This window comes from Phacochoerus africanus, chromosome 4, assembly GCF_016906955.1.
Source record: "Phacochoerus africanus isolate WHEZ1 chromosome 4, ROS_Pafr_v1, whole genome shotgun sequence".
In the NCBI taxonomy this organism is placed as follows: Eukaryota; Metazoa; Chordata; class Mammalia; order Artiodactyla; family Suidae; genus Phacochoerus; species Phacochoerus africanus.
In genome coordinates, this window is record NC_062547.1 from 88,347,791 (window position 1) to 88,373,007 (window position 25,217).

The 25,217-nt window shown below is 37.9% G+C and overlaps 1 protein-coding gene across 3 annotated transcripts in view; it reads left to right on the plus strand.

Moving 5' to 3' along the window:
* The first annotated feature begins 1,067 nt into the window (after nucleotides 1-1,067).
* The window catches only part of TENT2 (terminal nucleotidyltransferase 2), a 57,876-nt gene continuing 33,726 nt past the window's right edge, over nucleotides 1,068-25,217 (plus strand). Inside the window, exons 1-5 of one of the 3 annotated variants that reach the window (XM_047778178.1) lie at nucleotides 1,068-1,384; nucleotides 1,591-1,659; nucleotides 7,055-7,228; nucleotides 7,440-7,529; nucleotides 10,594-10,831. In XM_047778178.1, coding sequence (XP_047634134.1) covers nucleotides 7,092-7,228; nucleotides 7,440-7,529; nucleotides 10,594-10,831 — 465 coding nt within the window. In that variant the 5' untranslated portion in view covers nucleotides 1,068-1,384; nucleotides 1,591-1,659; nucleotides 7,055-7,091. The remainder of the gene's footprint in view (nucleotides 1,385-1,590; nucleotides 1,660-7,054; nucleotides 7,229-7,439; nucleotides 7,530-10,593; nucleotides 10,832-25,217) is intronic. The other 2 variants (XM_047778179.1, XM_047778181.1) reach the window with 2 other exon arrangements.

The following is a 25,217-nucleotide window of genomic DNA, read 5'->3' on the forward strand; positions in this document are numbered from 1 at the left end:
GCTTGTATTACAAAGAAGAAACATTTCAGATCAATGACCTCAGTTTCCAAGAAACTGGAAAATTAATTTTTAAAACTTCAAAAATAAAAAAAAAAAGCAGAAGGAGTTCCCGTCGTGGTGCAGTGGAGGCAGATCCGACTAAGAACCATGAGGTTGTGGGTTCGATCCCTGGCCTCACTCAGTGGGTTAAGGATCCAGTGTTGCCATGAGCTATGGTGTAGGTGGCAGACATGGCTGGGATCTGGCCTTGCTGTGGCTCTGGTGTAGGCTAGCAGCAACAGCTCTGATTAGACTCCTAGCCTGGTAACCTCCATGTGCCTCGGGTGCAGCCCTAAAAAAAAAAAGACAAAAAAAAAAGCATAAGGAAGCAAACATAATAGCAGAAATCAACACAAGAGAAAAGAAAAAGGAAATCTATGCACACAAAAGCTGACTTTGAGATCTGAAATCAGTAAATATGCCTTTTGTCAGATTGACAAGAAGAAAAGACACAAATTACAAATACCAGGAATGAGGGAATGAGATGCTATAGATTTAAAAAAGACAGTAAAGGAATATCGTTAACAGATTTCCATGAATAAATTCAACAACTTAGATATCTTCACAACTATTAAAGCTCACTCAAGAAGAAATATTAAATATTTGTGGAATTAGCGAATGTTAGTCATTAACGGGCAGGGAGCTGAGTCTGGGCTTTATAGATGAATAAGGCATGTTTATTCTCAAGTAGTTCTCAGTTTATTAATGGGGAAAAAACAAGTAAAGCTTAATATTGGTCAGTGCAGAAGGGTAAGGGAAAACTTGGCCAGGAAATCTCCATGGAGGAGTCAACCGGCAGAGACAGGAAAGACCGGTAAAAAATGATTATCACATTGTGAGCTTGGGGCAGTGAGGTGAAGCGAAGCTCCTGGGCTGTCCCAGCCCTTCCAGTACTCGCGCTCGCAGCTGCCGAGCCGCCTATTCTGGCAGCTAGAATCCCGGCATCTGTGCACCTGCGCACTCGAGCAAAGAGTTCCCGGGAGCGAGCGAGCGAGGCGACTACCGGAAGTATGACCTCTCTCTCCCTGCTCGCTGTTTCCATCCGGGGTCAGGACGGTCTTCCGGGTGTTTCCGAAGGGGCTTTCTACGCCGCTTTTTTCGGCGACTTTTTGGTCTTCCGTATCTTGCCCCCTAGCTCCCACACCCTTTTTGGCCCTGCCTTTTCTTGGGTCGCTTCTCCCCGACCGCCGAGCCCGGAATTTAGATCGCAATCCGGATCCGCAGCCGGGCCTAGCCACCCCACGCGGGCCACTACTGGCTCGGGCGGAAAGCTGCGACCGAGCGCGCCGGGCCGTCGCTGCTCCTGCCGTGAGGCTCCTGGACGGGCGGTGCCCGTAGAACGCTTGTGAGTTAGGAGGTTTCAAAGAGGAAAGCAACCTTGTAGGCTCGGGTGGGGGGCGGGACGCCGGGAACTTTTTCTGAAACTGTACTGTTTGGCGTGGGAGGTATCCTAGTCGTATGGGCGGTCCCCAGGCTTCTATACTTTCTGAAGAATCTTAGGAACTCATTTACGTTTTTCACTCGTTTTCCTTTCTCGCACCCCGCTCTCAGTCTAGGACCGAACGAAGAAGATTGTCTTGGGACCCTGCATGGTGTTTGAAAGGGTGGTGAGGAACTAAGGTAAATATCTGGATCGGTCCTTTAAAATTTAAGACTTCATTAAACGGTTGTGAAATTGCCTCAGTTCTTAGTTTTATGGGGAAAATGCACAGGTTAGGACGCCGTCCGATTGTTGTTTAACCCCTTTATTTTTGCCCCGTTCAGCCTTTATAGATAGGCTCTTCATCTCTCTTTGTAGGCTAGAACAGGAGGAGTTTATGTGTCTCACAAATTCTGGATTATCCCGGATCCCTGCCTTGTTTGAGGTCTCTCAGCTCTTTGTTTAAAATAGCAGTTGTTTATTTTTATTGGTATACTGAAAGAGTGAACACGAAAGAGAAACTAAAAGTCAAGCTAAATTGGCAACTTAACAAATGTGTGGTATATGGTTTTGTTTGGAAAGATGATTATTGAAGACCAAGTATGTGTGTTTGTAACTACAGCTACTCTTGTAAATCCCCTCATATTGTATGCTTTATTACCACAAGGCTTTTCACATGGCCTTAACAGCCAGAAGGCTCTTAATATGTACTGCTTAATAGCTAGTAATAGTAATATTACTTTGTTGTTGTGAATAGTCTCAATTTTGTCTGATCAGAAAATGCTCCATGTGAAAGAGAGCATTTTCAGTTAATTAAGAAATGTCCTTTGGAGTCATGTGGCTTGATTATTTTTTAACACTTGAATGGAATCTAATTCTCTTTTTTTTTTGGCCGCGTTAGGGCTTGTGGAAGTTTCCCCAAGCCAGGGATCAAGGGCTCTAATTCTTTTTTTTTTTTTTTGACTTTTTGCCATTTCTTGGGCCGCACCCTCGACATATGGAGTTTCCCAGGCTAGGGGTCTAATCGGAGCTGTAGACACGCCAGAGCCACAGCAACGTGGGATCCCAGCCGCGTCTGCAACCTACACCACAGCTCAGGGCAACACCAGATCCTTAACCCACTGAGCAAGGCCAGGGATCGAACCTGCAACCTCATGGTTCCAAGTCGGATTTGTTAACCACTGCGCCACGACGGGAACTCCAAGGGCTCTAATTCTTGGAAAAAAATATCTTTTTTCCTGTAGGTGATTTGACAGCGGGTCCGATGGATTTAGGAATTAGACTTTTTGCATTTTGGAAATGACTGTAGTAGTTCAAAGAATTCGGACAAAGTGAGTGGATAAAGATAAATTGATTTAGTCACTACAGTTCTGATTTTAATACTAGGGCTATTCCACTTTTCAGGGAATCTTTTTTTTTTTTTTTTTTGCAGGTTGGGGAGGGGGGTGTCATTGTCTGTGGCAGGTGGGAGTTCCTGGGCCAGAGATCTCTCTGCTGCAGTGATGCTAGTGATGTTGCATCTGTAACCTGCTGTGCTACAAGGGAAATCCTTTCCAGGGAGTTAAAAAAAAAAATTTTTTTTGTTACAGTAGATTACAATGTTCTGTCAGCTGCTGCTGTACCACAGTGTCCCAGTCATTCATATATAAATATATATATATATACACACATTCTTTTTCTCACATTATCTTCTGTCATGTTTCATCACACATGATTGGATAGAGTTCCCTATCCTATACAACAGGACCACATTGCTTATCCACTCTAAATGTAATAGTTTACATCTACTAACCCTAAACTCCCAGTCCATCCCACTCCCTTCCCCTTGACGATCACAAGTCTATTCTCGATGTCCATGGGTTTGTTTCCTTTCTGTAGATAGGTTCATTTGTGCTGTATTTTATTTTATTTTTTTGTCTTTTGTCTTTTTTAGGGCCATAGCTGCAGCATATGGAGGTTCCCAGGCTAGGGGTCCAATCTGAGCTGCAGTTGCCAGCCTACACCACAGCCACAGCAATGTGGGATATGAGCCACATCTGCGACCTACACCACAGCTCAGGGCAATGCCCGGATCCTTAACCCACTGAGCAAGGCCAGGGATCAAACCACCAACCTCATGGTTCCTAGTTGGATTCATTTCTGCTGTGCCACGATGGGAACTCCACGTGCTGTATTTTATATTCCATATATAAATGATATCAATTGGTATTTGTCTTTCTCTTTCTGAATTACTTCACTTAGTATAAGAATCTCCAGTTCTATTGGTGTTGCTGCAAATGGCATTTTGCTTTTTTTTAATTGCTGAATAGTATTCCATTGTGTATATGCACCACATCTTCTTAATCCATTCATCTTAACCCATTTATCTGTCCTAAATTTGGATATTTAGGTTGTTTCCATGTCTTGGCTATTGTGAATAGTACTGTAGTGAACATAGGGGTGCATGTATCTTTTTTTTTTCTTTTTGTCTTTTCTAGGGCCGCACCCACGGCACATGGAAGTTCCCAGGCTAGGGGTCAAATCGGAGCTATAGCTGCCGGCCTATGCCACAGCCACAGCAACGCCAGATCCGGGTCATGTCTGCATCCTATACCACAGCTCACGGTAACACCGGCTCCTTAACGCACTGGTCAAGGCCAGGGATTGAACTTACAACCTCATGGTTCCTAGTCGGTTTCGTTAACCACTGAGCCACCACCGGAACTCCACATGTATCTTTTTGAATGAAAGTTTTGTGCAGAGTGGGATTGCTAGATCATATGGTAGTTCTGTATTTAGTCTTTTAAGAAAACTCCATACTGTTTTCCATAGTGGCTGCACCAGTTTACGTTCCCACCAACAGTGTAGGAAGGTTTCCTTTTCTCCACACTCTTCAGCATTTATTGTCTGTAGAATTTTTGATGATGGCCATTCTGACTGGTGTGAAGTGATACTTCATTTTAGTTTTGATTTGCATTTCTCTAATAATTAGTGATGTTAAGCATGTTTTCATGTGCTTTTTGGCCATTTATCTATCTTTGGAGAATTGTCTATTTAGGTCTTCTTACTATTTTTTTTTCCTTTGTTTTTTTGCCATTTTCTTGGGCCGCTTCCCGCGGCATATGGAGGTTCCCAGGCTAGGGGTCGAATCGGAGCTGTAGCCACCAGCCTACGCCAGAGCCACAGCAACGCTGGATCCGAGCCACGTCTGCAACCTACACCACAGCTCACAGCAACGCCGGATCGTTAACCCACTGAGCAAGGGCAGGGATCGAACCCGCAACCTCATGGTTCCTAGTCGGATTTGTTTATGCTGCGCCATGGGAACTCCTAAATCAGTATTTTCAATGTTCATATTATTGAGAGAACCAAGGTATGACCTTTCGAGTGTGTTTTTTCTGTAGTTTCGTAATCTATGTTTAACTTTGTGCATTTTTCTTCTTATAATTATTTCAGCTCTATTAGCCAAACTTTTCTGTATGGTCATATATATCAGGTAATCTACCAGTTAATTTTTTTTCCTCCTTGGATATCTTCTTGAAACCCTCTCTCTATGTGTTTTTTTTAGCTGTTAGCTTCCCTTTATTGTCATCCTGGGGAGTTTAGTTTGTCTCTGCCCTGCATCAGATCTCCCTTTTCCTAGAGCCCATATTTTCTTTTTCTGATAACTTGCATGTTTCAAAATGTTTTTAATTTTCCTTTTGCACTGATAGCATAGCTGGGTATAGAATTATAGCTTGAAAGTATTTCCTTCAGAGCCTTAAAGGCACTTACTTCCTTGTCTTATTTCCACTGTTCTTGAGAGGGCCAAAGCCATTTTAACTACCATCCCTTTGTTTATAACATTTTCTTTCTCTAATATTTATAAGCCTCTTGATATTCTGAAATTTCACTGTAATATGCTTTTATATATGTGTATGTATATATATTATTTATTATTTCATTATATAGATTTTAAATTGTGCTTTATACTCCTCGAGTCCTTTCAATCTAAGAATTGGTGTTCTTCAGTCCTGGACATTTTCTTGTTTTATTTACTTGGTAATTTCCTTCTCTGTGTTTTCTCCATTCTTCCTGGGGCTTCTGTTGTCTTGGATGCTGTATCACATCATTTGGTTCTCTTATATTTTCTTCTAATGTTGAGCCTTCTGTCTGTCCCCACCAATTATTTTTCCTTTTTGTTCCTTCCTCATTGTTATCTTTTAGCTTTCTGCTGGATATATATATATATATATTTTTTGTTGTTGTTGTTGTTTTTGTTTTTTTTTGTTTTTTTTAGGGCTGTCCCCACAGCATATGGAGGTTCCCAGGCTAGGGGTCTAATTGGAGCTGCAGCCGCCGGCCTACACCACAACCACAGCAATGCAGTATCTGAGGCGCATCTGCAACCTACACCACAGCTCATGGCAACACTGGATCCTTAACCTGCTGGATATTTCTGCTTTCAGTTATGTGATTTCCAAGAGCCCTTTCTGCTTTTTAAACTGCACATTCTTATTTTACTTATGCAGTGTTTTTTCATTAACTATGGAGTTTTTTTTCCTTAGTTTTCATTTGTTCTAGGTGTTGTTACTGTTAATTCTTAGACCTTTAAATTTTTTTTTTTAATTTTGAAAAATTTTAACTTCTGGTGATTCATGTATGCCTGTTTTCTAACTAAAAATCTAAATTGGAAGCCTCTGTGTGCATGGATTCAGTAGTAGACTTCATTGTAGGTTGCTAGCAGGCTTAAATTTTTCTTGATGAATGACTTTTACTATGCTATAGTTTCTTTCATTATTGTATTATATGATTTCTTTTTCCATTATTCCATAGTTGAGTTTTCTAGTTGCCCGAATTGGGAGTGTAGGCTGGAGATCCTATTTTCACTTGGTAGCCTTTACTTAATAATGATTTTCAGCTTTTTTCTTAACCTACTCTTTTTACATTTACAGCCTTTAGGTGTCAGTCATTGCAAACAGTAAATATGTAGTCTCCTTCCTGGGGCAGTGAACAATTCTGATTGTTTTATATATAGGTTTTCCCCATTTCTATGGAATAAGCTCTTTTATTTGAATTTTTTTAATAAGTTATTTAGACTTTGAGGGGAATCTCAGAATTTTATGCATAGTTATTAGACGATACAAATGTTTTTCCATGTTTGATCACATCTGTAGGGTCTCAGTCCTGGGAATCAGGTTGTCATATGTTGGCTTCTACCTTTGAATAAACTAGATTGAGAATACATGTAAGAAATTGTATGATTTCATTAAGTATCTGTATTAGGTGGTCTCTTTTTATTATCAGTGTATAGTGGTGTTAACTTGATTTCTAAAAGATTTCTTGATACTAAGGTAAACTTAGTAGGATAAATTCATCATAAAATTAGAAACTTGCATGAATTTTATTATGCTTTGAATAATATGGTTAATAATAGATTTAAAATTCGTTATTAGAAATTTTTTTGTTATTTAGGGTGTGACTGAGGAGATCTATTTAAACTTCATAAAAAATAACTTTGCAAATGAAATCCCTAACTTGATAACTAATTGTTTATTAAATAACAAATTAATAACTTATTTTCAACGACCTCAATGTCTTTAAGCTATAACAAGTTATTTTTTAAAACTATTCCAGGTAGAAGAATACATGTTCACTTTTCGTGAACAAGAGCATGTTCCCAAACTCAATTTTGGGTCGCCCGCCTTTTACTCCAAACCATCAACAACATAATACCTTCTTCACCCTGTCACCAAGTCCTTATTCACACCAGCAGCTTATAGATGCACAGTTCAACTTTCAAAATACAGAGTAAGTATAGTGTTATTTTGGCTTATATCATTTGTAAATTTCATTTTTCTATGTGACACAAATCCTTTTTAAGTGAAACATTTGGCGTTAGAGAAAATGTGATCATGTTTTATTTTCTTTGGATCGGTGAACTGTTTAGTTTTTCTGAAATTAGTTTTTTGTTTTTAAGGAAAAATGTGTACTATTATTGTTTTTTCTTTGTTTTTGGTAGCTTGTCTAGAGCTGTGTCATTACAGCAGTTGACATATGGAAATGTCAGTCCAATACAGACCTCAGCTTCCCCATTATTTCGAGGGAGGAAGTAAGTATTCCTTACATATTTTAAAGGAAAAATTTGTATTTTGAGGAACTGTTTAACAATGTATCTTGTATTAAAGTTGAATAGACACTGTGCCCTGAATTTTGTTTTCTTGGACTTAGGTTACCAGTCCTGAAATAGAATTTTAAAACTTCTAAGTATTTAGACATTTTTAGGGATAACTATCATCATATAACTACTCTTAACTGAGATTTTTAACTAAGTCAGATGGGTTTGTGTATCTGTTTGCTAGGGCTCCCATAACAAAGTAGAAAAGAATGGGTAGCCTAAACAATAGAAATTTATTTTCTCACAATTCTGGTGGCTAGAAGTCCAAGGTCAAGGTGTTGGCAGGTTTGATTTCCACTGAGGCCTCCCTCTTTAGCTTATAGATGGCTGCCTTCTCTCTGTGTTCTCATATGGTCATCCCTCTGTCTGTGTTTTCTGTGTCCTAATCTGTTCTTCTGAGGACACTAGTTATATATTGGATTAGGGCTTACTCTAATAACCCCATGTTAACTTAATTACTTCTTTAAAGGACCCATGTCCAAATACAGTCACATTTTAAAGTACTAGTGGTTAAGACTTAAACATATGGATTTGAGAGGACATAATTCAGCCTATAACAGCTTCTTTTTAGTAAAGCTTACTATTTGATTTATCTTACACCAGTAAGTTTCTGTGGTAAATATTATAGTGAAAATTTCCACATGATATAAAGCTTTCCGTAGAAAAGTCAGGAAACAATTTTAACCACTTTGATTGAAAGAAATTGAATTATCACAGTGTGATTATGACAGAACTTTAGGGGTGACTGATAAAATAAGATTTGGCAATATTGCAAGATACTGCTATTTAAAGCCTATATAACATTCCACAACTTTTATGTCAAATTAGAAGTAACACTAGCTAAGAATTACCAATCACTTACATATGTAGTAGGCATTATTCTAAGGTCTTTGCAAATAATGAGTTGACTAAGTTTTGCAACACTTTATCAGGTGAATTCTCTCACCCTTCTTGTGTTGAGGAGAAAGCTGGATGAAGCACACAGAAGTAATGAACTGGTTATTTAGGTAGAAGTAGCATAGCTGGGATTTGAACCCTGGTGGTCCAGATCTAGATCCCATACTTAGAAGCACTGTGTTGTGAATTGTTCATCAGAGTTGTCATTGTGGAAAACTGTATATTAATGCTTAAAGTATTGATTTTATTCAAATTTTTATTTTTTTTATAAATTGCCATGATAGCCCATTTGTGAAACATCAAGGAAAATAAATTCCATTAGTTATACGTCTTTTCATTTATATTTATTATTATTTTATCTTTTGGGGTGTAGGGAGGGTCACACTCATGGCATATGAAAGTTCCCAGGCTAGGGATCGAATCTGAGCTGCAGATGTGGCCTATTTCACAGTTGTGGCAATGCTGGATCCTTAACCCACTGTGCCAGACCAGGGATGGAACCTGTACCACCACAGAGACAGTGCTGAATCCTTAATCATCTGTGCCACAGCAGGAACTCCTTTATTATTTTTGGCTGCCCTGGCAACATGAAAAAGTTCCTGGACTAGGGATTGAACCTGCCTCACAATAGTGACCTAAGCCACAGCAGTGACAATGCCAGATGGTTTAATTGCTAGGCCGCCAAGGAATTCCCTGTATTTTTTTTTTTTTTCCTTGTCTTTTTAGGGCCGAACCTGTGGCTCATGGAGGTTCCCAGGTTAGGGGTCAAATCAGAGCTGTAGCTACCAGCCTTTGCCACAGATACAGCAATGCTGGATTTGAGCAGTGTCTGTGACCTACACCACAGCTCATGGGAACGGTGGATCCTTAACCCCCTGAGCAAGGCCATAGATCAGACCCATGTCCTCATGGATACTAGTTGGGGTCGTTAACCACTGAGCCATGTTGGAAACCCCAGAACTCCCTGTATTTTTAAAACTAAAATTGACCTTCTTCATAAAAGACATTGAGTATATAAAGCTCTAAATTTTGTTTTAAAAGTAACATTAAATACAAACTTAAGTTTTTGGCACTATATAACCTTTATGTTTGAGTAGGAGGAGTTCCAGTTATTTTGTGGGTCAAGGAGAGAAGCATTGATGTAATCCCAAGAGAAAATATAACCTTCAAGTGGCCATGACCCATAAAATTTTGGAGTTTAAAATAAGTTGGATAATTTCGTGTGGCATAAACAACTTAATGTATCAATGAAATAAATACCCTATTTCCCAACAAATAATTCCTTTTAAAGTATTTTCCCCTTTTTATTTTGAAAAATTTTAAGCCTCCTCCAAAATTTGAAGAATAGTAGAATGAACACTTATATTTGGTTTTCCTAGATTTTTCAAAGTTCTGCTAGATTTGCTTTATTCGCCTCTTTCCTTTCCTACCTCTACTTTTTTCTGAAACGTATGAAAGATTGTTGGCATCATTTCACTTTACCCCAAAGCACATGAGTACATTCCTCCTAAGAATAAAGATAATCTCTTTGTATAAGCAAAAATAACATCAGTCATGCCCAAGAAATTTAGCATTAATACAATGCTGTTATCTGAAATACGATTCAGTCTCAAATTTCTTTAGTTGTACAGTGTCTTTGAAGCTTTTTAAGAAAGTTACTATCTCTTAATTTGGTGTTACTGATTAACCAGAACATAAGTGGACTCAAAGAGCCCTTTTTTATATGTGGCATTCAGTTCACTTAATGATATCCTCCTTATATTACAGTTTAGATCTTTTATTGTTAACGATTCTATAAAAGTTTTCTTGTCAAGTTTTCAGTGCTGATATGAAATATCGTGTTAGTTCAAATGCAGGAGACTAGCTAATATATGTATGTGGTTTGTTGTTTTTAACAGTACACATTATTACATATTTTTCTAAAGTGTTTTCTAAGACATCTCTTGTGCTGCAAAAGTATTTTAAGATTCATTTAGAGCTAATCATGTGGCCTTGCTGAAAAAAGTCAGTATTGTCATGTTATTTTTATATTTTAAATAGTCTTTTATTTGTTACCAGAAAGTTATATTTTTAATCACTAAGGTATATTGCTTGTTTTCAGGAGATTAAGCGATGAAAAGAATCTTCCTCTTGATGGTAAACGGCAGCGTTTCCATTCACCCCACCAAGAGCCAACTGTAGTTAACCACATAGTGCCTTTATCAGGTGAAAGAAGATACTCAATGCCGCCATTGTTTCATACACACTATGTACCAGACACAGTCAGATGTGTTCCACATTTTCGAGAAATACCATTTATAGAACCTAGAGAAATTACACTGCCTGAGGCCAAAGATAAGGTAATTATAATCTAGATTTAAGTTTTATCTTTTGGGAAGTTAATATAGCATATTAAAATGGTCAGAAATATCTAATTTCTTAGGTTAAGTGGAACATGACCTTTTTTTTTTTTTTTTTGCACTGTGTAAAGTACTATTCAACACACTTTTCTCTCTAAATTTGATTCTTTGATTTTTGTGAGTAGTTCTTTTATGGAAACGTAGCATTCTTATCAGAATATCAGGTTTTCTCTGATTCATAAAAATCTGGGATTAGAGCCTAAAACATATTTCTTAGTTTAGAGAATTCTGTTGTTGTGTAGATTTATTACAGACAAATAAGTTTTCACATAGATTTTGTATTAAAAAGCATCTACTTTTGGGATATTTGTGTTTATTATGAGGCTTTTTTTTTTTTGGCTTTTCAGGGCCATACCCATGGCATACCCGAAGTTCCCAGGCTAGGGTTCATGTTGGAGCTACAGGTGCCGGCCTACCCCACAGCCACAGCAACATGGGCCAGGGATCAAACCCTCATCCTCATGGATCCTAGGAGGATTCGTTTCTGCTGTGCCACAGTGGGAACTCCCTATTATGAGGTTTTTAATGTCAAAAATAGAGAATCTAAAAGTCAGTGAGAAAGTAATACTTTCAAAGTGATTTGATCAAGAAAAATATATCAGAAACATTGTTTATAAAAAATTTCAAGTAAATGAAATGAAGCTATTTAAATAATAATTCTCAGAAAATGCTATTAGCACTGGAGAACAATTACGTTATTTAACACTAGTATCAGAAGCATATCACTTCTCCAGCCCTGTCTTTAGTGAAACCTAGAAAAAAAATTCTGGGTAACTTAGAAGAGTGTATGATGTAAATATCTGCATTCTCTTGAATTGTCTGTGGCTTATAATCGTTGTTTTTGCATTTTCAAATCTGCTTTACTCTTGAGAGGTATGACATTTGTAGGCTAAGGAGAATGAGCTGAAGAGAGTATATTGACTTTGTTTTACTCATCTCAGGGGTCCTAGCAGCCAGCATAGGTCTGCAACATAGTGAGTGTATATGAAATATTGGGTCAGAAAGGAGCATTTGCTTCATTCCTTAGTTGTGCTGCTTTTTGTTCTGCTATTGTTCCTTTTTTCTTTAATTGAGGTGTATTATATCATGAAATCCACTCTTAAAAAATTCGCTCTTATGAAGTGTATGACTTAGTGGCTTTTATTATATCCACAAGGTTGTGCAGCCATTACTGCTAATCCCAGTACATTTTCATCAACCCCCAAAGACATCTTGTATCCAATAGCAGTTGCTTTCTCATCTCTCCCCGACACCCCCAGTCTCGGGCAACCACTAATTGATTTTTTATCACTATGGATTTGTGTGTTCTGAACATTTCATATAAATGGAATCATACACCATATGGGTCTTGGTTCTTTCACTTAGCATGTTTTCAGCATTCATCCATGTCATAGCAATACTCAGTTCTTTATTCCTTTTTATAGCTGAGTAATACCCCATTGCCATATTTTATTTATGCATTCTTCAGTTGATGGATTTTTGGGCTGTTTCCACTTTTGACTGTTCTGAATAATGATGTGAATATCTGTGTACAGGTTTTTGTACATGTTTTCATTTCTCTTGAGTCTTTAACCAAGGATAAAATTACTAAGTTATGTGGTAGGTCTGTATATAACTTTCTGAGGAATTGCCTCATCATTTTTTTCTAAAGTGGCTACACTATTTTATATTTGTACTAGCAGTGGATGAGTGTTCCAATTTTTCCACATCCTTGCCAACATTTGTTATTGTTTGTCTTTCTGATTATAGACATCCTAGTTGGTGTGATCTCATTGTGATTTTGGTTTGCATTTCCCTAATGACTAATGATGTTGATCATCTTTTCATTTGTGTGTTGGCCATTTGTGTTTGCAGAACTGTCTGTTCAGATCCTTTGCCCATTTTTCAATTGGGCTTTTTTTTTTAATTGTTATAAGAGTTCTCTATATGTTTTGAATATTGTACTTTCATCAGATGTTTAATTTGCAGATTATTCTTCCATTCTGTGGCTTATCTTTTTACTTTCTTGATGGTGTTCTTTAAAGAAGTCCAATTTATTTGTTTTTCTTTGGTTGCTTGAGCTTTTGGTGTCATATCTAAGAAAGCTTTGCTTAATCCAGGGTCACAGAGTTCCTGTCGTGGTGCAGTGGTTAACAAATCCGACTAGGAACCATGAGGTTACGGGTTCGACCCCTGCCCTTGCTCAGTGGGTTAAGGATCTGGCGTTGCCATGAGCTGTGGTGTGGGTTGCAGACGTGGCTCGGATCCTGCGTTGTTGTGGCTGTGGCGTAGGCCGGTGGCTACAGCTCCAATTAGACCCCTAGCCTGGGAACCTCCATATGCCTCGGGAGCAGCCCAAGAAATGGCAAAAAGACAAAAAAAAAAAAAAAAAAATCCAGGGTCACAAAAGTTAATGCCTTTATATTATTTCAAGAGTTTTATGGTGTTAGCTCTTAGATTTAGGTCTTTGATCCATTTTGAGTTAATTTTTATATATTATGTGAAGTAGGGATTTAAGTTCATTTCTTGCTCTTGGTCTAGTTGTCCCAGCACTATTTATGAAAAAAAGCTCTTATTTTTTTCTTATTATGAAGTAGGAAAAGCATTCAGGCAATACCAGTGTGAGGGAGGAAAAAGCAAAGTAAAAATGTAAAAAGACTAAGTTGGGATGTTTTGGTACCCTCCTGCCCCCCACAATTCTTTGTCTTGTCTTTGCTTTCTCATTTTAAGGAAACTCTCATAATGCTATATTGTGAAAGCCTGCGGTGTAAATCAAATCAGATCAATTCTTTGAATGAGGATATAATAATCTTTTACTGTATGTGGATTTTTGATATATGTATGCAGTAGACCCCCCTTTTTTTTTGTCTTTTTAGGGCCGCACTCGCGGCATATGGAGGTTTCTAGGCTAGGAGTCGAATTGGAGCTGTAGCTGCTGGTCTACACCATAGCCACAGCAACACCAGATCTGAGGCACATTTGTGACCTACACCACAGCTCACTGCAGTGCTGGATCCTTAACCCACTGAACGAGGCCAGGGATTGAACCTATGTCCTCATGGATACTAGTCAGATTCATTTCTGCTGAGCCACAACAGGAACTCTGAAGGTAGGCCTATTTTTTATGAAATATATTATTCATGAGTCTTAAGGCTCTCTTTTTGCATGTGTTTATATGTTTATAATAAACTATTAGAACTGACTAACTACTAGTTCTGCATATGGATTAGGTATATATTGAGTCTCAGTAAATTTAATAACAATTAACACTAGTAAGTATAAGTCATCTGATATTGTTGCGTATCAATAAGTTGTTCTTTAGTAATTAGTAGCATAGAAAAAGATTCTCTTAAATCCTATGTTTTTGGCGTAAGCACTTATCTCAAGGGATAAAGATAAGATTTTGTTCTTAAACTAATTTCTTTGAGTGCTGCTCTCTTTTTGCCTAGTTGTGGGAGAAAGTAGGCAAGTAGTTCTGTGTTCATTTTTCAAGTGAACACTTTTTAAAGAAAACTAACATTTACTGATTTCTCTTCTAGACATTCTACATGTATTATGTCATTAGTCTTTTCAACAATCCCATGACATGGATATTATCTTAATTTTACTGAGGCTCAGAAAGCTAAATAACTTGCTGAAGCTAGTAAGTGACACAACCAAGATTTGACCCTTATCTCTAATAGTATAAAGAGGAGAAACTTAAGATGCTTAAAGTCAAGGGTAGGGCTATGACATTCTTAGAACTGACTGTAATATCAGGTAATCTATGACAGTAGTAGCTAATATTTACTGAGTGTCTTTCTTTGCCAGAGTGCGCTCAGCAGTTTGTATGGTTTACTTCTATTTCTCTGCTGCATTGTAAATGAGTAGGAGGTTCATTGAGAAATAAAAGTGGAACAGTAGTTTGAGGCCTTGAATGTACGGTAGAATGCCATTGAGGATTTTTGAGTAGAGGACTAGCACAATTTGATTTGCATTTTCGGGAAGATAGTTCTTGCAGTGTAGTGGAGTTTGGTTTGGAATAAAGAGGGCCTGGAAGATAAATGATTTACCTTGAAGGCTATTAATTATTAAATTCCTTCAGATGAGAGGTGCTGAAGCTTTCAGTTATGGTGAATGGTGGTGGAAAAGATGTGAGAGACTATTCATAAGAAAAATTGATAGAGGTGCGGAATGATTGGATAAGGAGGGGAGGGGGAGAGAGGTATATCAGTGACTTTAATGATTTGATTCTGGACTGTTAACTGCGATGAGGAACCCAGATTTTGGGTGTATAAGCTGATTGAGGAACTAGTCAAGAGTTATCTGGAACTGTGGAGAACTCTGCTATAATGTTTGTGCTCTTGAAAGACGCCATGTTCTGCAGATTGCATATGTTCTGCAAATTGCATACGAAGAATGTAGGGCTATGGGAAGACAGGGCTGGAGCACGCTACGCAAAACCGAAACAATTTTGTAACCAGAACACTATCAAGAATAATAATTGATACCTTAAGAAAGGACTTGGACAGACCAGGTAGGTAGCTTAGCATAGTTGGATGATGCTGCAGGGGATATTTAAAAATATACAATACAGGGTTAAAGATAAGCTGGCTTGTGGAGAGCCCTGAGCTCTGTCAGTGAGGCTGCTGTTCAGGTAGACTGAGAAGGAAGTAAAGTAGCAGAGAGCTGTGTGAGGCTGGGGGTCTGCTTATTGAGTGGGAACTCTGGATGCCAGAGCTTACTTTTAGTTGTCTTAGACCTAAAAGGACTCCTGCCTGTGAGCAGCCAAGCTGAGGGTTTGTTTTCTTTCTCGTTAAGGTTATATATAATTGCACAATTTCAGCTCTGCATACAAATCAACCCAGCTAGTACGTTAGATTGATACTGTTCTATTTACCAATCGTCTGTAAGCTAATTGGTATTGTAGAAAAACATGTTGTAGCTGAACTGGTCGTATATATTTCAGAAGCACTGCTGTGGCCAAAGGTATGAATCCTGAAGTCACCTGCAATAAAAGTGACAATTGAAACTCAAGTAGATTAGATTCTGCCTTTTTTTAGTATTCAACAAATATTTTTGAGTGCTAGCTGTATGCTGCAGTGTCATGCTACAACATTTTGCTAAATATACTTGGTCTTTTTGCCATGTACAGATAGTAGAATGAGAGGGAGAGCCATTAAAAATAATCATGCAAATTATAATTTTATATACATATTTATAAGTGCTATAAAGGAAAATTTATTTATTTATTTGGTCTAGAGGAGGTAATGTTTAAGTTAAAATAGTGTAAGTAGGAGCTAACTAGTGAAAGAGTTGTGAGGATAGGGAGTTCCCTTTGTGGCTCAACAGTTAACGAACCCGACTAGGATCCATGAGGACATGGGTTCAATCCCTGGCCTCGCTCAGTGGGCTAAGGATCCAGCGTTGCCGTGAGCTGTGGTGTAGGTCACAGACAAGGCTTGGATCCTGCATGGCTGTGGCTATGGCCGGCAGGTGTAGCTCTGATTCAACCCCTAGCCTGGGAACCTCCATATGCTGCAGGTGTGGCCTCAAAAAGCTTTTTTAAAAAAAAAAAAAAAGAGGGGTGGGGCTAGAGAGAATGCTTTAGAGAGAAGGAACAGCATAGTTGAAGGTAGAAAGGAGCATGGAGTATGCACAGAACTGAAAGGCAAGGGTGGCTAGAGGTGGGTTGATAAGGGAGAGAATGGCTGAAGTGTGGCACACGGGCAAATTGTGCAAGGACTTGTCTGTCATTTACTGAAGAACATTGGAAAGCTTTTTTTTTTTTAAGCAGGAAGAAGACAAATTAAACTACTCTGGCTTCATTTTAAGCAGTTGAACAGGTGTGGATGTAGGGAACTTGTATGGTAGGTGAAAGGTAATGGTGCCTTGAATTAGGAGGTGCTGTAGTTAAGATGAAGAGAAATTGATGGGTTTCTTCTGTGTTGGGGGATGTGAAATTGATAAGATTTGATGAGAAACTATATTAGGTCATCTAAACCTCTGCACCATTGACATTTTAGACCAACTTTCTTTGGTATGGAGGGGTTGTCTTCTGCATCTTAGAATGTCTAGCCGAATTCCTGGCTTCAGCTCACTAGATGCCACTAATATCTGGTTGTGACAACTGAAAATATCTACAGATGTTGCCACATGTGCCCTGGGGGGCAGAATTGCCTCCAGTTGAGAATCCCCGGATGAGGTAGAGAAGACGATATTGAGGATTACTTCCAAGTTTCTGGCTTCTGTAACTAGATGCATGGCGGTATCATTCACTGAGACAGAGCAAAATACAAGAGGAGCAAGATTGATGAGTATTTATGTTTGATAGGAATTGGAGGGTGACCAGGAATCTGATGAGTTCTGTCAACATGTTATTATAAATGTGCATTTGAAACATCAAATTAGATATTTAGGGTTGATAGTTTATATAGATCTGGGGTTCAGAATAGAGGTATTGACTGGAAGCGTACATTCAGTGAACATTGGCATGTAGGTGATAATTAAAGCCAAGAATATCTGTGTGATTGTCCAGGGAGAAAGGAGAGCCTAGATCCAAGACTGACTGAAATAGGTTGAGGAAAGGGTGGGAAAACAGAAATGAAAACTAAGCATGTTTACAACTGGGGAAGTTTGGTTTTGAAGAGGAAGAGCCAAAGACAGCAAATTGGAAAAAGGAGTTTTTTTGTTTTTGAGGTTGAAGAAACATTAACCACATGTAAGTGTTTATGGGAAAGCTTCAGTAGAGAGTGGAGATTGACTTGCTCTAGAGAGAAAAGTACAATCATGAATAAAATTCCTTAAGAAGGTAGAAAGGGCATGGGTCCTGCCTGTAGGTAGAGTGATTGATTGGCTTTCAGTAGCACAAAAGCTTTTTGGCTTCTTTTTCCTTTTTTTTTTTTTGTTAATTTTTTTTTTTTTTTTTTTTTGCTTTTCAGGGCCAAACCCACGGCATATGGAAGTTCCCAGGCTAAGGATCGAACTGGAGCTGCAGCTGCCGGCCTACACTACAGCCACAGCAGTGCGGGATCCGTGCGGAGTTTGCAACCTACACCACAGCTCACGACAATGCTGGATCCTTAACCTACTGAACAAAGCCAGGGATTGAACCTGCAACCTCATGGTTCCTAGTCAGATTCATTTCCACTGCGCCACAACAGGAACTCCTCTCTTTTTCAAGTTGCTCTTTTAGCAAACAGAAGTGTCAACAGAGATACTTATCTAAATTTTAACTTTTACTCATTCTAGCTTTTAGGTGAATATATGTTGGCCTGGACCAAAAAGAGGCTGTGGAGGAATCAGTTATTTGAGCTCCTGAATTCCATCTATTATAACTTATTTTGGAAATTCTTGTTATTTTGAAGATACTATATGAATTGAAATAATTGATTTTGAATTTTGAGTTGATAAGAGGGTAGGCTGAGGTTTTCTTGATATGAATTGTAAAGGTGAAAGATGATTATGAATTGTTCAAGATCTCTTGTGTAATTTTTAATTTTGGAAAGGAGCAAATTTTATCAAATCTCTTGCCACCCTAGGAAGAACAGTTTGGGGACATTTATCTTACAGATTTCTCAGAGGCTCTATTTTTGAAAATTTCAATATTCTGCATTATTTAGGAACAAAGAATAAATTGAAAAAGGGAATGAAATATTTGTAAATTATCGGCTCATTAAATTTCATGTAGTTAAAATGTGTATATGCTCATATCTCCCATCATTTTTTTTTCCAGCTTTACTGAGATATCAGTGGCAAATAAAAATTGTCTATATTTAAGATACACAACGTGATGTTTTGATACATGTGTACGTTGTGAAATGATTACCATAATCAACATAATTAACATTCACCACCTCACATAGTTATATTTTTTTGTGTGTGATGAGAACACTGAGATCTACTCTCTTAGAAAATTTCAAGCATACAGTACAGGAGTTCCTGCTGTAGCACAACGGGGACTGGGCGGCTTTCTCTGCAGTGGCATGACACAGGTTCCATCCCTGGTCTGGAACAATGGGTTAAAGGATCTACTGTGGATGCTGTTGCGACATGGGTCGCAACTGTGACTCGGATCTGATCCCTGGCGCAGGAACTCCCCGAGGCCAAAAAAGAAAAAAAATATCTGTTCTTATTAACTGTAGTCACAGTATTCTACATTATGCCTCCAGAACTTATTCATCTTACAGCTGAAAATTTGACCAACATTTCCCCATTTCACTCATTCTACTCCCCAGCTCCTAATAACTACTATTTCACTCTCTGCCACTATGAATTTAACTTTTTTAGATTCCACATGTGAGATCATGTAGTATTTGTCTTTCTTTGTCTGGCTTATTTCATTTAGCTCTGTGTCTTCCAGGTGGTTTTGCCAGGTGGTTGCAAATGGCAGTTTCCTTCTTTTTATTTATTATTACTTTTAATGATTTTTATTTTTTCCATCATAGCTGATTTACAGTGTTCTGTCAATTTTCTACTGTACAGCAAGGTGACCCAGTCTCTCTCTCTCTCTTACACACACACATTCTTTTTCTCACATTATCATGCTCCATCATAAGTGGCTAGATATAGTTCCTAGTGCTACACAGCAGGATCTCATTGCTTATCCATTCCAAAGGCGGAGTTTCCTTCTTTTTAAAGGCCAAATATTCCATTGTGTATGTGTATACACAAACACACACAAACAGCACATTTTCTACATCCATTCATCCATCAGTGGACACTTAAGTTTTTTCTATCTTCTTGGCTACTGTGAATAATGCTGCAGTGAACATGACAGTGCAGATTCCTTGTTAAGATAGAGATTTTTTTCTTTCCTTTGGATATACCCATAAGAGGGATTGCTAGAACATATGGTAGGTCTATTTTTAATTTTTGAGAAATTTCCATGCTGTTTCCCAGTATGGTTGTACCAATTAACATTCCTGCCAGCAGTGTATAAGGGTTCCCTTTTCTTCACGTCCTTGTCAACACTTGTGACTTTTTGGTAATTGCCATCTTAACAAGTGTGAGGTGGTATCTCATTGTGTTTTTTTGGGTGTGGTGGGGTGGGGAGGTGCCTGTGGCATGTGGAAGTTCCTGGGCCAGGGATCGAACCCTTTCTATAGCAGCAAACCTATCCCCTGCAGTGACAATGCTGGATCCTTAACCTGCTGTGCCACAAGGGAACTTCCTCATTGCAGTTTTGATTTGCATTTTCCTGATGCTTAGTAATGCTGAACATCTTTTCATGTACCTATTGGCAATTTGTATGTCTTTGGAAAAATGCCTCTTTAGGTCCCTTTTCCATTTTTGAACTGGGTCATTTGTATTTTTGCTGTTGAGATGTATGAGCTTCTTATATATTTTGGATATTAACTCCTTTTCAGATATATGGTTTGCAGATACTTTCTCCCATTCCAAATGTTGCTTTTTCATTTTTTTTCCTGTACAGAAACTTTTTTTGATTTAATTAATGTAGTTACGCTTGTTGATTTTTGCCTCTGTTGCCTGTGAGTTTTGGTGTCTACTCAAAAAAAAAAAAAAAAAAACTTTTGAGACCAAGGTAATGGCACTTTCCCCCTTTGTATTTTCTTATAGAAGTTTTACAGTTGTAAGTCTTAAAATTAAGTCTTTAATCCATTTTGAATTGACTTTTGTTTAGAGTATGAGGTAAGGCTCCAATTTAATCCTTTTACATGAATGTAACATCCAGTTTTCCCAACACTATTGAAGACTATCCTTTTTTGTATTGTATTTTCTTGGTACCTTTTAGTTAACTACAAATGCGTAGGTTTTTTCCTGGGCTCTCTATTATGTTCATTGGTCTGTGTGTCCATTTTTATGCCAGTACCATACTATTTTGATTACTATAGCTTTGTGTTTTTTGGGGTTTTTTTGGTCTTTTCTAGGGCCGCACCCACGACATGTGGAGGTTCCCAGGCTAGGGGTTGAATCGGAGCTGTTGCCCCTGCCTATGCCACAGCCACAGTAACTCCAGATCCGAGCCTCGTCTGCAACCTACACTACAGCTCATGGCAACACCGGATCTTTAACCCACTGAGCAAGGGCAGGGACCGAACCTGCAACCTCATGGTTCCTAGTTGGATTCGTAACCACTGAGCCATGACGGCAACTCCTGATTACCATAGCTTTGTAATAGAATTTGAAATCAGAAAGTGTCATGCCTCCAGATTTGTTGCTCTTGCTCAAGATTTGTAGCTATGTTGAGTCATTGGTGGTTCCATATAAATTTTAGGATTGTTTTCTCTTCTGTGAGAAATTTCAGTGAAATTTTGATAGAGATTACATTGAATCTGTAGATTGCTTTGGGTACTGTGGACAGTTTAACAGTTTTAATTCTCATCCATGAATAGGATATCTCTCCATTTATTGGTAGTCTTTGATTTCTTTCATCAATGTTTTATAGTTTTCATTGTACACATCTTTTACCTCCTGGGTTAAATTTATTCTTAGAGCTCTATCTTGGTAATATATGTGTCTGTCAAAAGTTTTAAAGCCACTGAGATATAAATTCATGTAGAAAATTTAGACCAGGACTCAGCCCAAGAGATCCTCAAGTGAAAACTTGTTTTGCTTGTTTTTTTCCTGCCCTCCTTTTTTAAGGCAATTCTTTTTAGGCTAAGTTCAAGTAGTAGTATGTGCCTAAAAGCAATCAAGCTTCAGGGAAGAAAAAATCAGTAGTTCAAACTGATGTAATCAGTGTACCAATTTATAAATTAAGAAGCCTCTACTTTGTCGCCACACACAAAAACATAGTAGTCTAACATGCTGATAAGGAGTGGTTTGTTTTCAGCATGACATTTTCCTGATTCTATTTTATTTCATGTAAGAGAAAGGGTATTTAACATGAATGAATTTAAACTTTTATTCCATATCTAGCTTTATTTTACTCAGTAATTCGCACCAGCTTTTCTAGTTTCATGTGTAACAAAGATTGTGGCAGTGAGAAAGCCTGAGGAATTGCCAGTTTTGTTGAAGTGTTTGTGAACTGATTACCTGTTTTCTGTGCCATATTTAATTTTATTTCTCCTGCTGTGAAAGCTCACGGCTAATTTGTGTTTGTAGATGGTACTTAATATTTAGCTGAAACTCTATTACCTTTTTTCATGTATTGTAGTGTATGATCTGGTCTTGGTACTCCCAGCTGAAAGATTTTTTGACTTTCTTTTACATGTGGACCCAGCTAAAAGGGACAAATGGAGACTCTACTGAGAATACCATGCAAAAGTTATACCTTAGCTTCATTTACTGACACATTTAAAAACTGCTGAATCTAAATCCATACTCAACTTCCGAATCTAAATCCATCCATGGTGGCTTATGTTGATCTCACGCAATGATAACTTTATTGGTAATTTGGTTTGAGCCTGAGTTTAAGTATAGGTTATAATACTTTTTAGGAAAAATGATCACTGATATTTGGAAGAAATTTTTTAATATTTTAAGCTATATTAGGTAAATCTTTTATAAGGTTTTGAACAGATATAATTTTTACATAGAGTGAGAAATTGCTATCTTCTACAATTAATTTTAAATTAAAGTAATAGATTTTGGAGCTCCTGTCATGGCTCAGCAGAAACGAATCTGACTAGTATCCATGAGGATGCAGATTAGATCCCTTAACTCAGTGGGTTAAGGATGTAGTGTTGCTGTGAGCTGTGGTGTAGGTCGCAGACGCAGCTCCCATCCCGAGTTGCTGTGGTTCTGGCGTAGGCTGGCGGCTACAGCGCGGATTAGGCCGCTAGCCTGGGAACCTCCATATGCTGCGGGTGCAGCCCTAAAAAGACCAAAAAAAAAAAAAAAACTATAGGATCTCCATTATAGTAGTACTTGAGAGAGAAATCTTACCATGAATGTAGCAAAGGAAGAGGAGAAAGTATATGGAATTTCATATTTACTATGTAATCTTACATTTTTTCATATGTGAATGTTTATACATGAACATGGTTATTCAGATGAAAGAACTTTTTAAGTATAGTAACATTTCACTTGAGCGTTGCTGTAAAAAAATCAGTGTCTTTTTGTTATTCAGCAGATGTTTAGTGTTACCCTGACTTCCAGTAGTTTTGATCTGCCTAACTGATTCTCAAGATCAAGGGGAAAAAACATAAAGGGTCAAAGAGTAAATATTTTAGACATGTGAGGTACATGTACCCTCTGTCAACTTTTTTTTTCTTTTCTTTTCTGTTTTTAAACAATGTTTTAAAAATGTAGAAATCATTTTTAGTTTGGTGGCCCTACAGAAGATGCCAGAGGCAGTTTTTGGCCTACAGGCAGACCATGGTTTGCCAGCTGTGCTCTAAGTGCATAAAATGTAATTATTTAAATGCATTTAAAAATCTCATTTTAACCACTTTACCTGGAAACCTTTTTCCTGTCTCTTTGTGAAGATGGATGCTTTTTTTGCAAAAGCTTTTTATTATGGAAAATACCAAATGTATACAAAAATAGAGTAGTATCGTAAGTCTTCATAACACCAAGCGTTAACAATTGGCAACATACGATCAGTCTTATTTTGTCTATGCATCCTCCCTTATTAGCTTGAAGCAAATTCCAGGTATCATATTTCATTCATAAATATTTCAGTATTCAGTTTTTATCTTTTTTTTGTCTGTTCTTTTCCCAATGCCGTAATGTTTTGACTACTGTAGCTGTATGGTTAAGTCTAAGGTACGGTAAATCCTCCAATTTTCTTCTTCTGTCTCTACATTTATTTAGTTGTTGAATTTCTCTCATCAATATTTATAATTTTCGTGATAGATTTTGTATATCTTTTGTTAAAATATATTTCTAAGTATTTCATATTTTTTGCTCTTTTTGATAATTTTTAAAAATGTAAATTCACAAATGTTTTTGCTGCTGTGTATACTTCATAGGCACTTATCTTTTTTTTGGATATTAAAACATGAGAGAAAAAGCCTTGGTTCTGCATATTATATTAAAATATTCATTAGTTTTGTGCACACGTGTTTTTGATATGCTTCATTATCTGCGGAAATGTTACTCTTCTCATTTTTCTTATAAAAACTTTGAGAATTGACTAGAATCATTTTTAGGCATTATTTCTTCAAATATTTTTTTCTATCCTGCCATTCACACCTTCCTTTCTGAGATTCCGTTTCTTCTAGTTACTTGTGGTTAAGTGAGATGGCTTTTCCTATACTGCTTTTAGATGGGGAGGGTTGGATAGGCTAGCTTCTCTAGGTTTGTGGCTCTAGGAATCCTCTTCTCTTGTCATGTAGATTCAGAAACATACTTTCTGAGACTTTTTCTCCTTCCCTGCTTTTTTCGAAAACTGGGTTTTTCACTTTCTGTAATATTAGCACTTTTGGTCAGATCATCTTTGTTGCAGGGGGTTGTCCTGTGCATTGTCAGACGTTTAGTTGTATCCTGGCCTGTACCTACTGGATACCAATGACCACCTTGTAGCCCCCATTCCCAAAGTGGTGATAACCCAGACATTGTCAGATGTTTTCTGGGAGTCAGAATAATCCTAGTTCTAGACTTTCTTTCCTTTACCCTTAATGGCTGTCTACTGTTGAGATTTCTCCTTCTGGCAGTTTCTACATGGTGTGTTGCTTTGTCTTAGAAGGGAGTTACACTTAGTTTTGAGATCTGTGATCTTTGTGTGATCCTTTGCATTTACCTGTGAGTTGTAGCCTGTGAAGCTCACAGTTTTGGTAGCTGTTGCACGCTGAACTGGACCTGTCAATTTAAGGGAGTGGGAAGCAGGACCTGCAATTTGATTTCTGGATATTCTAGCTTTAGGGCTGTCCCAAATTCCCTTCCTCTTCTTCCTTTTATATTTCTGATACTATGTGGGTCTTGCTGTTACTGGCATTTGGTCCTAACTGCCAGTACTTTAGGGTTCATGAGTAATATGTATGTAGTCAGTTAATTGTGCCATATTTCTTGGCCATTTTTCTTTGGTTTGGTTTGGTTTGATCTGTTTGTTTTATTTTGCTACTTGCTTTGTCCTTTTTTATGGGAGGAGATGGTTGGTTATTCAGGGATATTAAAAAATTATGTCTCTTTCATTGCCAAGTTGCCCAGACTGTCTCTGCCTTCCTAAAATGAATATTCCAAACGTGATGAAAGGAAATGTTTTAAATGATAGGTGAGACTTATGCCTAGTCAGGGATTTGGGAAAAGGCCCCAGAGAGGGAGGGAGAGATGGGTAATTCAAAAGATAGAACCAAAAACTGATGGCATATTTGTGCCCTAGAGGTGACCAGAAGGCATGAATACAAAAGTATTTATAAAGGGTTTAGCTTTGAACTGAGGAAGAGGACAGTGTGTCTGACAGGAGAGGTTAGGAGATGAGATTTCATTGAGAAAATAGTTTGCTGTTAGGAAGCTGGGGAAT